General features: G+C 36.6%; 1 protein-coding gene across 3 annotated transcripts in view; it reads right to left on the bottom strand.

Moving 5' to 3' along the window:
* LOC124593678 (obscurin) overlaps positions 1–18841 on the bottom strand; it is a 688571-nt gene that overhangs the window by 406645 nt on the left and 263085 nt on the right. For all 3 annotated transcript variants that reach the window (XM_047131972.1, XM_047131974.1, XM_047131973.1), the window contains 4 exons: positions 12531–13157; positions 11330–12307; positions 5759–5959; positions 1282–1527 (listed from right to left, as the gene is read on the bottom strand). In XM_047131972.1, the coding sequence (XP_046987928.1) occupies positions 1282–1527; positions 5759–5959; positions 11330–12307; positions 12531–13157 (2052 nt within the window). The remainder of the gene's footprint in view (positions 1–1281; positions 1528–5758; positions 5960–11329; positions 12308–12530; positions 13158–18841) is intronic.

Below are 18841 nucleotides of genomic sequence, written 5' to 3'. Positions count from 1 at the left end.
TATACAGCCTAAGCATTCATAAAATGTTCTCATTCATATACCTATCTATCTCTCTATCTACCTATCTGTCTCAGATCTATAAAACTTGAAAAGTACATAATAACTGTGACTAGGTTGAGATATCACATATTTCTTTTGACATTAAAACTTAAAATTTTTCTCTGCAAACTTGATATATATTTTTGCTCTTTATGCATATTATCACCTGACTTAGGTTATTATCTCTGATATATATAGACTGCAATACTTGTTTGCATATGTTATAAGTGTAATCTGTTTTTATAATATGTAAAAGCATTTGACTCTGTGAAGCACAGTTAGCAGCTGCCAACACAAGTCTAAGCTATCCCTGAATGGTGTCTACAACTTTTTATGTAATCATGGCTCCTGTTATCCAACATTTGTTTTTGGGCAACTATGTGTTATTTTTTGTTTGTAATAATTTGTCTGTCATGAAGTAGTGGGATGCATATACATCTCTGCAAATTATTGTGTTCACGAGCATACTATCAATGTCTTGCATAAAATTATTTTGGGTATTGAGGCATGTCATTGTTAACAACTGAAGCAACTAATTTCTCCAAGTTGGTCAAAACATCAGTAATTTCCAAACAAATTTCAGACTTACAGCTGGTTGTCATTTAATTCATTGCACAATATTTTGACTGGGCACCTGCCAGTCACCTTCAGGTGAGCCATCAAAGGCTAACTGTTAGTATTCTATGACTCACCTGGAAATGACTGGCAGGTGCCCAGTCAAAACATCGTGCAATGAATTAATTGATGACTGGTTGCAAACCCAAAATTTGTTTGAAAATTCAGTTCACTTGGAAAATTTTAAAAGTCACATGTCTGCAATTTGTTGCTGTAGTAGTTTGCAGTGACATGTCTCAATGCTCAAAATTATTTTATTCAAAATCACACTGGCTATGAAAGCCTACTAAGTTATATTGATATCTTTACCACTGAGAGCACAAATTTCTATCAGATTTGATATTTGTACTATATTCTTGTTGGCAACATACCTATACATTACTTTCAAACTAAATTACTATGTGCAGTTTTCATTCAATTTCAGAAATTTGATCTATAACTGAGAAGAAATAGTCCTTTCACAAAATCTGAGCTCCAATCAATACATTGCTCTTAACATTACCACACGTCCTTCATGGAAAATGTTACTCTACATGAAACTCACAATGTTTCTTTATGAGAGTTGCAAGTGGGAAAAGGTATTATTGAATGTGCAAATAATAAATTTTGCATTTTTTAAAAACTTACTGTCCTGAACAACTAGTTGTGCAGTACATGTGGAGCTTCCAATGACATTGGATGCTTTAGCTGTATATATACCAGTGTCCGACTCACGACAGTGTTGAATTTCCAGTTTGAAACTGCTGCTATCTTTAGATTCCATTTTAACTCTGTCTGCTAGCTTATCATCCATTGGCCGATTATCTTTCAGCCATGTCATATTAGTTGGTGAATCAGAGGCAACTTTGCATTGAAATATAGCATTCTGTCCAGCTGAAACAGTTTAAACATCAATTATTATTTACACTGTATTTACCATAAAAACATTAACCTTAGCTCCAAAGGGCATTCAAGTGAAATAAATGTTTGTCCTGAGTGACACCTCATGTAATATTAACTGAATACTCTTGCTGCAAATTCAACATTTACTATGATAAGTAGCTTCAAATCTGAGTACAAGCATTTTAATTTCTATAATTACATGACATTTTGTGTCACTTTTATTCATACAAAGAATAAACAGCTACAAAAAATTATAAATTACATTTAAGTTTTTGTCTGAATAAAATTTACCACCAAACCATCAGCAAAAAGAAATGCCATAAACATATCAAAATGACACCATGATATAAATGCAACTCAAAAACATTAAACTGGCGCAACTCAAAAAAACCTGCATTTCAACAAAGAAATAATTGTGATAAATTACACTGATGGGGGGAGCAAATGAGTATTTTTAGAGTTACTACAATTAACAAAAAACCTATGTTGATTCAAGCATTTTAAACATATAACACTTGCAAATGTGGGATATTTCTATTTGAATTGAACTGTGCATGATTTAATTCAAATACTTTTCTCAAGACTAATGACTATTTCTGCTCAATTTTTTGGTAATATACACATTAAGCCAAAATAGCCACCAGATATCTACTACTGCTGGTCGCACAAATGCTGGTTCAGCAACAAAAAGAATGCCAAGCCCAATATTTCCTTTATAGGAACGTCCTTTGCGTCAGTCTTCACAAAAAGGGGAATAAGCTGGCAATAAAATTTGTTTCCATTTTTCCTGTAGCATAATCACAATGTGACCGACTGTTGTAATAAATATCACTCATTTGGGACAACAGTGAGTAATATAACAGACCACAATCTGATATCATAGCATCCAATACATGCAACTAATAAAGAATAAGATACACTTGTATATTTCACTTTTTGCAGTTAATCTTTCAATACTTATAGTGCTTCATAGTATTATCTGAGTATGCTCACTTTCCTGTAATTTTCCTTTTATTTATACTCGTTATTCTATAAATGAAGTCAAATAACAATAAGCATATATAAAAGGCTGTGAGACCTGACCAGATAGATGTGCAATGCTAGCACATCCCTTCCCAGATTTTGGGGCATATGTCAGCCCCAGATCGGATCCGCTTGGTGAGTTAACGGTGAAGGCCAGTATGCCAGCCAGCCTGGATGTGAACTTTAGATGGTTCCACATCCGACTAAATGAAAATCAGGCTGGTATCCACATACAACCTCAGTTATATGGTTTGCAAACACTTCAGAAACATTCTCATACTTTCCTGTGTGGCAACACTAAATGCAGACAGATGGGGTGGTTACATAAATCCGGCCTGCGGGGCAAGGGGTGACGACAGGAAGGGCATCTGACCACCCTCTGCCACTCACATTTTGAAATCCAGATTAACGTGCTGACCCCCTGACAATATGGGATAAGGCCAGGAGAAAGAAAGGTACATAAAACAGTGAATTGGTAATAACAAGTAATTCCTGTAAATTCGAGATAGACACATAAATTTTGTGGAGTTATATTTACTGGAAAGATGACTATGTTAATTAATGTTCTAGTTCTTGTGGAAAAATGTTAAAACCCAAAGTAATTAACAAAAAAAGTTAAAATAATGCAGATGTGGAAAGTCTGGTAATTGCATCACAAAAAGGAAAAAGTTGATACAAATAGTCACTGTAATTGTGCAAGTCTAAATTGCTGAGCAAATTTTAATGTCAATCTTCAAGGGAAATCATTTTGGTTATAAAACTGCAATTGTATCAAAGTCATAACAAAGAATTAAACACTAAGCTCACTGTTAAAAGGCTATATAAGTGGAAGTGGCTGTGACTATGACTCAGTAAACAGTACAGATACATCTCAGTTTTGGCATAGTCATTAGGAATGTCTGCTCAGTCTAAGGAAATGAACAGTTTTGTAATGGAAGAGTGAATGGTGAAGAAATTTTAAATAAATTATGACTTATAAAATTGGTTCTGAGAAAAATATTTCCAATGATGTAAGACTGCAGCATATTCCACGAGAAATCACTCCAATGCTCATGGCAGCAAATGAAAATGAACATGCTAGTAGGATCAACAATCATCGGCACCTTCAAATCAGCAAGATAAGAATTTAAAATATTAATGAATCATTTTCTGCTCCAAAACCTTTTATCTTTTAGAAGAATCACTGTAAAATAATGGGAAGTTTCCATCTTAATTGGTAGTGGAAACACGCTACATCGTTTGTCAATATGTTTGCAAAACTCTCTACTGGATGTGAAAGCGAAGCATAAAGGGAGGAAATATAACATCTAAATATTCATAATTTATACACCACTGAGAAGTGTGGCTGTGAGTACCATAAGTTAGGATTTCTTCTCATTCCAATTATGTATGGAGCATGAGAATAACAACTGATTAAAAAAAAAAAATCTTGCCTTCGCAATCATTATGGGAGTGGTATGTGGGAGGCTTAGGCATATTTCTAGATCATTCACTTAAAGCTGCTCCTTGAAACTCTGTAAGTAGCCTTTTATGGTATAAATGGTCTACATCTTGAAGCGTCTGCCAGTTCAGTTTTTTTCAGCATTTCTGTGATACTCTCCGGCGAGTCAAACAAACCTGTGACCATCAGTGGTGCCCTTCTTTGAATACATTCAATATCTTCTATTAATCCTATTCTGAGATGGTTCTGCACATTTGACCACTACTGACACATGTTTCTGTACATTTAAAATAAATGTCTGCCAAGTCATTAATAAACAACACGAGCAGCATGGGTCCCAATACACTTCCCTAGGACTCAGAAGTCAAAGAGTACTGTAGCCATTAGATGGCCTTGATTCATGACTTTCAGGATGCCAGGTGAGAAAAGCATAAGCTGAGTTTTACATGACCATTGTTTTCAGAATCAGTGCCACTTGGCTTGGAAACAAGATTAAAAGTAAAGGAGATCTATGAGACCTAAAATGATGGAGGTTGAGAACATATAAAACAGTACATATCAGACTGCAAAGTTCTGAAAATCTGGTTCTGGAAAAGAATTGAGCTGAATTTTGCACTGTGTTGCATATTTTACAATAGAACACTCTTCATCAACTGCGTGTGGTGTTTATGGTTTTCATTTTGTATTAAGCCTTGTTCACCTGCCACCCTAAACTATTGCCAACTGTAACAGTAAACAGATAGCTTTTTTTTGGAGCATCACCTGTGACCAGCTTTGCGAAAGAAGGGGCAACACTTTCTACGCAACCCACCCATCATTTTGCACGACAATATGTGGGCACAAACAGCGCAAGCTGTGGCTGCTCTGTTCGGTCGATGGGACTGGGAAGAACTGTATCATCCACCGTATGCCCCGGACTTAAGTCTTTGTGACTGATTTGATTCTGAAGATGAAGGAAATACTTTGTGGCATTTGCTTCAGAACTGTTCCAGAGATTCAACAGGCAGTAGATCGGTCCATACGCACCATCAACAGAACAGACTCTGCTAACGGTACACTATGCCTTCCACATCACTGGCAACGGGTTCTACACAATGCTGGTGACTACATTGAGGGACAGTAACAGGTGCAAATATGTAACTCTTTTGTATCTGTTGTGAATAAATAGTTGCCACTATTGAAGTTCCAACCCTCATATGTTACCATCTTCTTTGTTGATTTGCTTCATCTTCTTGATATGAACTGTGTATCTTTATAGATACAGTTATTGGCAGCACAGCATCCTGTCATTTTCTCACACATTCATAGTGCCAACTACTGAACAATAACAATGTTCCAAAACTTCTGAGGTTATTTTTATCTTTATTGGCCAGATACTGGAGGTACCTCATTTAACAACTTAAAAGTAAGTAAATATAGAGAAAATAATCTGGGCTGAAACTTCACAAACTGGATCAGATTGATAACAATAAAAAGAAGCAGCAAGTTTCATAGCATGTATTCTGGGAATTAGTCTAGAGAAAGTAATCAAGGCAATTTAAATGTAGAAGATATTGGAGAGACATCAAGAGAGGTACAAAATACAGGAGAAAATTGAATTCAAACAACAAGATGCTTTAATTAAGATGTACTTACATTTTTTGTTATTACAATGAAGTATTTCAAAATAATATTGGTGTAAAATATGTTTCCTTTCAAAATCCATCTATCAAATTTTTTTCTTCTAACTTCTTTTTATGAAAAATTACATCAACTTACGTTCTACATTGCAGCCTTCAATAGTTTCAGTGAATACTGGACGACCATCACTGGAAGTCAGAGCAAGTCTGACTACTGTATCACCACCACCAACAGATTGTGTTGAACTTGATGCTACCCTCATGGACTCAGAAGATGATATATTGCTTGACTCCACGTAGATCTCCTCACTGAGATGACTACTTGACACTGAAGAATATTCTGAGGGACAGACACAACATATAACAGCAAAAAGGTAAAGTCTTACCAGAGAGATGCCACCCTTCGTGTTCTTGCCACAATGACTGCGAATAGATCAGCTGTCAGCGTTATTAAAAGTATGTTTAGAGAAGAGCATTATTAAGATATGATTAATATTTCCATGTTACTGCATGTTTTAGAAAAATAAATAATTAAGTTAATTTAAGCAAAGCTCAGTAATATGAGAACTACTCTGGAAATTAGATACTAGATTAACTTCAAGTTACAGCACAGTTTATCGTATATGGTAATCTGGTACTAGTACTATTGTTTAATGCTATGCTACTGTTTAATGGAAGGAACAGAAACATAAAACTTCATTTAGCTACGATTTTCATTTTTTGGAAGTTTTGGGTAATATGAGAGCTATCTCCTGAATTGTCATTAACAACATTTTATACATCTGCTCATGTTGTGACTGAAAGACTGAGTGTACTAAAACTAAAATAAATATTCAGACTTTATTTCAAATAAAATTAAGTAGTCAGAAAAGTGATACTGATACGCGATTTCTCACAGTAGCTTCTTGACAGATTAAAATGGTACACTGGACTGGGGCTCAAATTGAACCCTTGCTTTCTGTGGGCAATGTCCCTACTGACTGAGCTACCATGGGACAGTTTGCTGTCCACCTCACCATTTCAGTGTGCCTATACTTCCCTTCTGCTGTCCAAACGTCAAAGAGATTTTTCTACAAGCCTTGTTTCACTAGCATTTAAGGGGAGCCACTGTTGGAAAGTAGGATGGAGGTACTGGCTAACAGAAATGATGCAGGTTGTAAGGCAAGCCTGGGTAATCCATAGGAGGACTGCCCATAACAGCTGAAGGTTAAAGTTTGACTTCCAGTCTAGTACACTGTTTCAACAGTTCAGGAACTTTTGTAACAGCACCCCACTGTAGAATGAATTATTCATCCTGTATGTCTTATGGATTTGCCGTTATCTCTGGTAACCTATTTATATTCAACAAACAAAGGAGTGGACAAAGGATTATATTCAAATCAATGACACTGACAGTCAGACAAGGCAATTTGCTGTGATGCATGTTTTATTCACCTTTGTCACATCACTCTTTTATTTCAGACAATATTTACCACATTCAATTGCAGACAAAGCTTGATTTCAGTAATCTAACTGTTGTGATTTATTTTCACTGTGTAGTTTGTTTCTCTGTATGGCATGTTTATTGTTCATTACAGACTGTCAGAATAAAACAGTGAAAGTGTGCAAAAAATGATGAACCTAATACAGTCCTGAAAAATGAACTAAGTACTGCACTTCAACAGACAGTATGTGAATACATGGTCCACCACAGCCATTGTTGTTACAATCAATCCATAGAACAGACAAAGTTGCACATGAGTGTCTGCTACTTTGTTAATTTGATTCAGATATAGTGCTGACAATATAACATTGCAGTTGGCTGTGAACAAACAAGAACCCTGGACAACAGAGGAGCAGTAGAGCCAACGGAGGAGCAGATAGGAGCTGTAGGGGAACAAGCCCCACCTCCCTCTCACATAGCTGGCAATTTACACTCATGATTTATGCTTTTGCGAAAGCGGAACTGACACACTGTCATACGCATTGCAGAGCCCTCCTAGTGTTTCGAGAATCCTACTTGAGACTCAATATAGACCCGAATTAGCCTCCTAGAATAGAATGAGCTATTAGCAACCCAAAGCAAAGCACACAACATGAAGTATTTGGTAACAGCTACCATGCCTTTTCTTGCTTAGGTTGGCAGTGTTGTAAACATGGTAGTTCAGGTGCAACCCGTACTGGTATCTTACCTAACCATAGCCCAAAACACCCCTCCCCTAAAACTGCCATGTTAAAGTGTCCGTGTTATACACTGCTGTTGTTTGAGATCTCATTTATGCATTACTACTATTTTTACTGTCAGTTTTCCATTTATCAGATGTTTGTAAAATCGTAAAATCTGATAGAGTGTTTTGCATCTGAATCATTAAGCATTAGGAGTCGACAAGTACCACATCAAGACTTTAGTCATAGTTTCTAGTGAATTTGCATGAGTTCAAAAGCTTGGCTGGAAGCCATACCCATCAGGTCTATGTCACAATAACAATTTGAGTTCCCAGTATTGCCAACATAAACAGTGACTGAATATGAAACATAGGTTTCTAACATCATTCACTTTGTGAGGAAGGAAATAACATTAATGAAACTTCAGCATGAATGAACTGATCAGATGTAGCAGAAACAGTGTAGTAGTTATGTTCCTAAATGACAAAAAACAAGAATCCTGACCAAGATAGTCTCAGAGTGTATAAACATATATTATCATTGTGCAACAAGGAAATGCATACTCTGCACATGCATCTGTGTGTATGCATGTAAGTGAATAGACAGTCACAAAGTGTGTGCCTTCTTTTCTCTGCCAGTTTTCTGCTAGAATTAATCAATTTTGTAAATATACATCAAACAAGAAAAAACTGAAACTTCCTGGCAGATTAAAACTGTGTGCCCGACCGAGACTCGAACTCGGGACCTTTGCCTTTCGCAGGCAAGTGCTCTACCAACTGAGCTACCGAAGCACGACTCACGCCCGGTACCCACAGCTTTACTTCTGCCAGTATCTCGTCTCCTACCTTCCAAACTTTACAGAAAAAACTACTTATGTGAGAACTATTACTTATCGCAGCAATCACAATGATATGCATTTGAGGTGACAACTGAAAATTTTTGTTAACAGCAGTATTCAATCCTGGATTTCCTGCCTTTTATGAGCAATTGACTTAGCACTGTCCATCCAAGCATGTATCCTGGTCCAACCCAAATCTGCCTCAGCTTCCTTTCCTTTGTCATTTACTATCAGTGGAGAAACCCTGTATCTGCATCCCATATACAGAAACATTGCTAATACTAAAATTTTGTGTCTGCTAGTAGGTGTGCTTGGATAGCCTAATGGGAAGGTGACAGCTTACGAAAAGCTGAAAATACAGGTTTGTGTCTTAATCCTAGCAGGAAGTTTCTGCAGTCACTTGTGGTGACTAATTAATCTCTTTTTCATAAAACTAAAGTGTAAATGAAATTAAATAATAGATTAATCACAAATTTAAAGTTATTTTAATTTTCTTTTTATTCAGGGACTCAGAAAGACTGTTAATTTCAGTGATTATTATTTATTTAATCATGAAATTAGAAAGTGCTCTTTTACCAGTGTGTTGCACCAAACATAGTGCTAATCCATAAATCATGTTTGTAAGACAAGATGTGAGTAAATTATTAAACAAATAAATTAAACAATGAAGCTGAAGACACTATTTTGATTTTGCTGAAGGATGAAACTGGATACCATATTAAAGCCAAAATTGTAGTCATAGCTACAGGAACATCATTCTGTTATTAGCTTCCCCCTCCCTCCACCCCAACAATCAAACAGCAACATAACAGTATTATTTATAAACCTCTGAAGTAAGTTCAGAGATACAGCTACTCCGAAGATAAAGGGATTTGCACCATAAAAATACCAGAATTTACATAGGAAAAGCTCAGCAATAGTTCAGAGCTTAAAAGAATATGCGAATGACAGTAAATATAAAGCACATATTTGGTTCTAATAATACCAATGAAGACAACAATTGAAAATATTATTGTGTATAGAGATATAGACAGTAAATTCTCAAATTTGACATGAAACTCAGTAAGTCATTGTTTAAGCATTTCAACATGCTTCCATCACATAAATTATTAATTGTGGATTCCAGATAGACACTCAGAAGATACAAATGTGCTGAACCCATTACTATCTGTTAGTGAAATCAGGCTATTCTGGCAGTGATTGAAAACTGCCAGTATAGCTTAAGCAATTTCAGGGATGCTAAGTTGCAGATAGACACAACAAAAAGAGTCTCACAATTATAGTTTTCAGGCCTTTGTCAACAATGACAGACACACAGACAGACAGACAGACAAACACACACACACACACACACACACACACACACACACACAGGGGACAGATTTTTTTTGGGGGGGGGGGGGGAGTATTTCTCTCCTTTTCCACTACATCCCCCCCCCCCTCCCCATCTCACCCCTTCCCACTATCTAACCTGCAGCACTTCGTTGTCCACCAGCCCAACCATACTATCCCTCCCCACCCCCCTCATACCTCCTCCTTAACCCAACCAGTCGCCACTGCCATCACGCACTGGTACTGCTCGCAGTGTGGGTTCAGCTGCCTGAGACTGCAGTTGTGTGAGTGAGTTGCGTTTGCTTGTGTATGTGTGTGTGTGTGTGTGTGTGTGTGTGTGTGTGTGTGTGTGTGTGTGTGTCTATTGTTGACAAAGGCTTTAATGGCCGAAAGCTGTGATTGTGAGAGTCTTTTTGTTGTGCATATCTGCGATTCAGTATCTCCGCTATATGGTGAGTAGCAACTTTCCTTCTCATAATATTGTAACATTCCATCCTGGATTTTCCATTATTTAAGTAATTTCAGTTTATATAAATACAGCTAGCACCCCTCCAAATTAGACTGCTGAGTGCTTCATGGAATAATGCCACATCAGAAGTGGGAGGGGGCGAGGGCACATCCTAAATATCTAAAGCAAGGGCACAATTACTGGTGTTATACAGGAGGAGTTTCACAAACAAATGTGGAAATAACAAAATGTGTATATGTATTCAGATTTGTTTTCATTTATAACAATATATATTAATATTTACTTTTTCCTTGCCTTTATTCTGTAGCTTCTTTTAAGGTAGTAATTTTATTGGCTTAAACCAGAATTTATAAAGATATTTTAAAACCATTTGTTAAAAGCAGATGTAAAAGTTTTGTTCATGGAACGTTTAAAAGGCATTTTAACACATTGTAATTATTAAGACAATGTTTAGTTGAAGAAATGACCACTGATTATTTCAAATACACAGATGTGACTTGAACATAATTCATCAAAGAGTGGCACTACACTGTTTGTCATTAAAATGAGACATGATAGCACAACCACACAACTTTGAAGTTTTAAGAAAAGACAAATGTACAATGACAAATACAACAAATACTCAAAAGACAATAGAAAGAAATACTATTAGTTAGCTATGTATGGAAATGTTTAAGAGGCCCAAGAAGAACAGCTACAAAAGTTAGACTGCTTACAGAGCACACAGCAAAATAAAACCGCAAAATCTTAAACTTCATACTACAGTGTTAATGTAACAGACCTTCAAGGTATTTTTATTCTATCTGTTTAACAGTAGTTCAGATACTAGCAAAATTTCGGAAACAGGTCCTATACAAAAGCTGAATGCTTTATGGAAAAGTTCTTGAAGATAACCTCCATATTTTATGCATAATATATTTTCTTACCATGAACACTTCTTGAAGATGAGGAGATACGTTTTGATTCAAAACTCATATATTGATCCATGTCGTCTTCTTTGTTTTCAGAAGCCTCTTTCTTTAATTTTGAAACTTCAGCTGTTTCTAATGTCTTTTCTTCTTGTGAAGCAGACTTTTTAGTGGCAGATTCTGCAGAGACGGAGTCTTCTATATGTCTGGTTTCTGCAGTAAGATCAATGGGTTCTTCAGTTTTTTCTGAGGCAGGACTTCTAACACTCGTGTCAAAAGTTGTCCCTGATTTATTTGTAGGCTGGGCAATGGAATCTGTTGACTTTCTCTCTGTTTCTGGCTTCTTTTCTTCAGATTTCCCTAATGCAGTCCTTCCTGGTAAAACACTTACAGGAGCTACAGTAGATTGTTCTTCTTCCTTATTTGCAGATACTGTGACAAGTGTTGTGGGCTTGTCCTCTGTTTCTGACTTCTTCTGTTCAGACTGCTCTATCACAGATCCCGCTGATGCACTGTCTTTCCTAACTGTATCTAAACTTTCCTCTTTTCTACCTAATTTATTTGTAGACTCGGTAAGAGAATCTGTTGATTTTCTTTCTGTTTCTGGCTTCTTTTCTTCAGACTTCTCTAATGCAGCCCTTCCTGGTAAAGCACTTACAGGTAACGCAGTAGGTTGTTCTTCTTTCTTGTTTGCAGATTCTGTGAGAACAGTAATGGACTTGTCCTCTGTTTCAGCCTTCTTCTGCTCAGACTTCTCTATTGCAGACCCTGCTGATGTACTGCCTTTGCTGACTGTATCTGAGCTTCCCTCTTTTCTATTTGTGGGTTCTGTATGAGGAGCTGTGGGTTTTTCTTCTGCCTCTACTTTATTTTTCTCGTTCTGTCTGTCCAATAAAGTATTTGCTGATGTTGTTTTATTAGTTTCCACTAACTGTTTCTCTGCCTTTTCTAATTCTTCTGCAGTCTTAAGTATGTTGTGGCTATTAATTCCTTTATCTGTAACAAAATATTCAAAGTTATTTTTTTTCTTTTCTATAATTGGAGAAATTTAATAAAACAATTGATTTAGAACAACAAATATTAGTAGAACAAAATAAAATCTGTTTGCTTTTCACTTTCAAATATGAAATTGTTCTAACAAGAAAATAAGATTTAGAAGATTTGGAAACTTATTCAAGAATAAAAATGAAATGAACTCTCAATTTTGTAAGTTTCTTACCTTTTGTGGAAACAGAATTGGTAATATTATTTACTTTCTCTGAGCTTTTCACAATACCAATATCAGACTTGAATTCTGTTTTGCAGGTTTCTGTGTTTTCTGGCAACTGTTCCTGGTCTTGTTTGACTTGACTTATGTTATTTGCTTTATGAGAATCTGCTACTTTTTCTGTTTCAGATATTTTTTTGATCTCAGTTTCATGAAGCAGTTCTGGACCATTAGTCACTGGTCGTGAATCTTTCAATTTTTGTGTCACTTGTGATTCTTGTTTTGTTGGTTCTTCTCTCTCCTTTTTTTCAAAAGACTGGTGTTGCTGGTCTGTTTTGCTCTCCTCCGCTAAAATATTTGTAGTTTTTTGCTTTTTTGGTGGCCCCCTGTTGTCTTGGTCTGCAGAATCTAATGGCTTCTTTACTGTTTCTTTTCCTTTCTTATCTGGTTCACTTTGATTTTCTTGTGGCAACTCTTTCGTGTGTTCCTTTATGATGCCATTCACTACTTTTGACTTTTCTGAAACAAGTTCTGTTACAGATGTCTTTTTAACTGTTTGTTCTTGGCTTGTGGTGTCAACTGTATCTTCAGTATGACTCTTTAACTGCAGGTCATCAGCAGCATGCTCAGCAAGAGCAACTGTAAAGTAAAACAACAAAATAAATAAATAAAATTGAGTAAATTACCTGAAAAATCAGGAATAGTCAATATCAACTCATCATTAAAATAATAACAATGACAATTAGCATGACGCATGTAATTTAATAATATTTTCATCCATTGTGTACTACATAACATTTTTCATTGTCATTCAAATAAAAGTAAAGTTTACCTTCATATTTTATAGCAGCATAAGTATCATATAAAATGGAAAACTAGACAGATAAGGAGCATATGTAAGCACATAAATTTTCTGATTATTAAAACATATAGGAAATGTCAGATGGTTGATAGAAATTTATGTAAGATTACACAGGCCAATGAAAAATTTATTTTAAGTTTTTTTTTTATTTTGGAAGCTGATATTTATAGATTTTTATGAGCTGAATCCAAATCTAGCCTTAGTTTTTTGTATCAGCCACAGTTTTCGAGCACTACGCTTTTTATTGTATAGTATAAAAATCCTATGCTATATGGTAAGTGGGGAAATTACTGAAAAGCTTCGTTACAACATAAGCATGGTTTGTATTTACAGTAAGCTACTTAAAACAATGATACGTGTTAATAGAGGTTTCACTTGTCAGCTGGAATTGGTTTGTATTTTCTTTCTCTTTTTTCTTAGTAGCTTCTTGTGTAGCTTTTCCTGCGATGAGTCGCTTGCTGAACTTCTCGGTGAAGTGACCAACAGTAGTCCCCCACCATGTTCGTGTTCCCAGTGGCCTTGGTAGTGGTTTTCCATCACTTTAATATCCTGGTGTAAATGCTCTCTTTGTTCCTCACTAACACCTCCCAAATTGTCCGGGAAGTGACTGTTCAAAAAGTGAACTTTCAGGCTCATTACACATCCTAAAGTTTTAAACTTCTTTAACATTGTAGCTATAATAGAAACATATTCTGGGTCTTTTACATGCCCTAAGAACTTTGTAACGACTTGCCTGAATCATATCCATGCTTCTTTCTCATTTAAGATCATTGTGGATTCAAAGTTAACATCCAACATCAATTTTCTAATGTCATGTCTGCCAAAGACACCTTCTTTTAGTTTAGCTTCTGGAAGGTGTGGGAACGTTTGGCAGAGATACTTAAAACATGGTCTATCTTTAGGTAAAGCCTTTACAAACTGTTTCATTAGGCCTAACTTTATATGTAGAGGTGGTAGGAATACGTTTTTTGGATCTACAAGGTTTTTCCGTAAAATGTTCTTCTCACCAGGTTTTAAAGACTCTCTCACAGGCCAGTTCTTTCTGCACCAATGTTGATCCATAGCCCTACTGTCCCATGCACACAATAAACATGGAAATTTGGTAAAGCCACCTTGCTGACAAAGGAGCATGCATGTTACTTTTAGATTGCCACATATCTTCCAACCATGAGCAGAATAGCCTATTTTATTTAGCACTAATTGTAGGTTTTAATAGCTTTCTTTTGTATGTACAGAATGTCCAACAGGTATAGATGCACACATGGTACCATTGTGTAATAAAATAGCCTTTAAACTAGTTTTGGATGAATCAATAAACAGCCTCCAGTCTTCCTTTTTGTATTCAATATCAAGCTCATTCATCAGACCAGGAATGTCTGAGTAGTACACTAAATCACCTTCTTGTTGAAAAAACTTGGAAAATTGCTGCTCTCTCTTTCTATACAAGTATATTCTGGTTCCAACTGCCTATAAGTTATTTTCTTTTAATCTACAGACAAGCAATTCAGCTTTTTGTTTTGTTAAGCCCAGATCCCTAACCAAATAAGCTTGGTCTGAGTAAACAATCTGGGCTCTAGACTTTCTGTATTACAATGGAATTCATCATCATCTGGTTCATCTAAATCAGATTGCACATGAGAAAATACTTCTGTTGGAATAGAATTTAAATCATCTGGTGGTTCAGGAACTGGCAAATCTACACCATGCCCTACTGCTCGGATGGCAGACGGAAGGTTAGGGTAGCTTATTACCTTCTTGTTTTTCAAATTGTGACCAGCAATACCAACACTGCAAAAGTAGTAATCATCGGAATTATTTATTGGGTTCCTCCATATCGTAGGAACAGCAAATCTAAAGGCTTTTTTTTTCTCCTTTTTGGATCAGTTTCTCAGATCTTCAACACACACATAACATACCTTATGCAGCACCCAAGATTTATCTTGATCACCAAGTTTAGATCCAAAGTATGATAGATAAACCTTTTTCACAAAGTCTGTAATGTTTCTTTGGTGTTTTTAAATCACAAATTTAGCACAAATATAGCAAATACAGCAATATAGCAATATGGTTTTTACCACCACGATTAGACATTGTACTGAGCACATGTACAGGAAAGTGAGGTTAGATTGACAGTAAACAAAACACCATCTGTTAACACAAAAATAGAATTGACCTTTTTTTGCCAGCAAATGTTTTTCAGTAGTGCTACCAGCATCATCTACATTCATCAAGCCTCCTTTTTAAATTATTTTAACCATATAAAAGCTGTTAAATTCTTTAAAAAATCACATAATTTAATAAATTCAACTGTAAAATGTGAAGAAATGGTGGGTGATACAGTTTTTTAAGTATCATATTTGGATTTCCACCCTAAAAAACATAAGAATAAGGTACTTCCAGGAAAAAAGTTTTTCCATCACTCGTCTGTGTTATTAAAAGGAAGTCGTAACATGGCAAATACATCAACACTCAAAACTAATGAGAAGAAAGCAGAATTAAAATGAAACAAAAGATGTAACATATACTTTATTCTCAGCCTAATTACTTAATGTAGATGGAGACAAGAGCTCAGATTGTGCGGTTGGGGTATTAAATAGATGCCAATAAACTGGTCAAGTGTAGATGAACCAAAGCAAATAAGTAATTAATTTTAGCTGCAAATGAGAAAAAAAAATCAATATTAAAGCAGGTTACTTGTATCAATACTAATACTAAGTATTTAGTATTGGAGGGAAGAGTGGAGGGTAAAAATCATAGAGGGAGACCAAGTAGTGAATACACTTAACAGATTCAGAAGGATGTAAGTTGCAATAGGTACTGGGAGATGAAGAAGCTTGCACAGGATAGAGTAGCATGGAGAGCTGCATCAAACCAGTCTCAGGACTGAAGACCACAACAACATCTGTATCAAAGTGGTATAGTAATAAATATGAAATACACGAAAAGTATTCACAGTTGTGAATATAAACAACCTTCATCCGTATAATGGAACAATGACTCTGAAAATTTTTGCCGGACTGGGACTCAAACCCAAATTTCCCAATTGTCACCAGTAGTTGCCTCAACTGTAATATCATATTTATCTGCCGACATTGGGAAAGCAACTTTCAATTAACATGTCTCCTCTGTATGGGAATGTGCACAATTAATGTAGGATTCGGGTTGTAGACAAATGGATGACAACGTATGAAAGTTTGGGTCTGGCCATGAAGTATGCTCAGATAGCCAAAGTTGTTGAGGCAACTCTCGCAACAAATGGGAAACGTGGCTTAGAGTCCTGTCTGGAAGAAATTTTCAATGTCATCATTCCATTATCCAGCTGAAGGTAGTTCATATTCTCAGCTGCGAATACATTTTATGTATATCATTACACTAGAGGTTGAAAATACTGCTTTAGTTGTAAATTTGTTTTATTATCATACCGGTTTCAGGCTCTCATAAGCTGTTCTGAGCTCAAGGCGGCAGGAGTGGCTGTGCAGTTCTGGGTGCTACAGTCTGGAACCGAGCGACCGCTATGGTCGCAAGTTCGAATCCTGCCTCGGGCATGGATGTGTGTGACATCCTTAGGTTAGTTAGATTTAATTAGTTCTAAGTTCTAGGCGACTGATGACCTCAGAAGTTGAGTCACATAGTGCTCAGAGCCATTTGTTCTGAGCTCATAGGTAGCAAACGTGCCTAGTACACAACCACTGCGGCGCTTGGGGGCCACAGCACAATTGTGACACCTGAGGATGGGCTTATGAGAGCCTGAAACCGGTCGTGATAATAAAACAAATTTAAAACTGAAGTGGTATTTTCAACCTTTAGTATAATGATCAGTTGCGGATGTTCACCCAACAGGGTTGTTTGTATATCATAACAGCTGTAGTTGCCACAGTGCATGTTCCTTTTGACATACATGCACTGCAATATCACAAAAAACCATCTGGTAATATTACTTGCACATGCTGTTTTGATACAGGAATTTGCTTTCCTAGAACAACCCTGTACATTCAATGTGCATCTGAAAGTTCTTGCAACAAGTTAAACTCCAACCTTTCATGAACTATAAACAGTAGTGAAGTCCATTACGAACACATCACAGGTCATTGTGTATCATATTTAGAGGTGGCACCACCAACGCTGATGCAGTAGAGTGTTGTTTACTATTAAATTCAAACAGATTAAAAATATGTGCCTCAGCTGCCTTGCTTATTCAAGGCCTTCATTTCTAATCACTGGTGCCTTCCAGACTGTATTTTCACCGTGTAACAGAGTGTGTAGATGTGGAACTTCCTGGCTGACTGAAACTGTGTGTTACACTGGGACTTGAACTGTGGACCTTTGTGTTTAGCAGGCAAGAACTCTACCAACTGAGCTACCCAAATATGACTCATGATTTGTCCTCCCATCTAGTTCAGGCAGTATCTCATCTCTTACCTACCAAAGTTCACAGAAATTCTCCTGCAATATCCTTTCTTCCAGAAAAGCTAGTTACACAGGAAAACTTTGAAATCTGGAAGGTAGGAAATGAAGTACTGAAGGAAGTAAAGCTGTGAGGATGGATCTTGAGTAATGCTCAGGCACCTCAGCTGGTAGAGTACTTGCCCGTGATAGACGAAGGTCCTGACCCTGAGTTGCAATCCAGCACACAGTTTTAATTTGCCAGGAAATTTCATATCAGTGCACGCTACACTGCAGAATGAAAATTCACTCTGTAAACAATCCTCCAGGCTCTGGCTAAGCCACATCTCCACAAGATCATTTCTTCCAAGAGTTGTCTGTCCCGAAAGATATGCAGGAGAACTTCTGTGAAGTTTTCAAGGTAGGAGATGAGGCACTGGTAGAATTCAAGCTGTGAGTATGGGTCATGAGTCATGCTCAAGTAGCTCAGTTGTAGAGCACTTAGCTGTGAAAGGCAAAAGTCCTGTGTTTGAGCTCTGCTCCGGTATGCAGTTTAATCTGTGAGGAAGTTTCACTGGTTCCTTATGTCAAACAGTTTATGATTTTCTACTGTCTACATAATTTTGACCCAGGTGTTTTGAAACAAGGTTTATACACAGCCTGACAATAAAAATGTAGCACCCAGAAGCAGTGGAGTAAATGAAATGAATCTTCACAGGTTGAGAGGATATGTGATGTTATTGCATTTATTACTAAATCAAGTCAAATTTACAAAGAACTTTGCAGTATGAGCCAATATATGAATATGACTTTGCATCATCTCTGGTCCAATGCAGGCACAGATTTCATTGGGAAGTGTGTCACAAAGCCATTATATCCTCTCCTGAGGCATGCTGGCCCATAACTGTTGTGTCAGGTCCTTGATACATGGATACTGGCACTGGGACAGAGTCAACATCAATCTGATCCCATATATGTTTCATTTGGAACTGACCAGAGATTTTGTTGGCCATGGGATCAAGCAGACACATGCCATGCGTGGACAAGCAATATCTTCTTGAAAAATGGCACCATGAGA

The sequence above is a fragment of the Schistocerca americana genome, chromosome 2 (assembly GCF_021461395.2).
Source record: "Schistocerca americana isolate TAMUIC-IGC-003095 chromosome 2, iqSchAmer2.1, whole genome shotgun sequence".
Classification (NCBI taxonomy): domain Eukaryota; kingdom Metazoa; phylum Arthropoda; class Insecta; order Orthoptera; family Acrididae; genus Schistocerca; species Schistocerca americana.
Note: the sequence above shows the minus strand (reverse complement) of the source record. Positions and strands in the feature narration are given on the sequence as shown.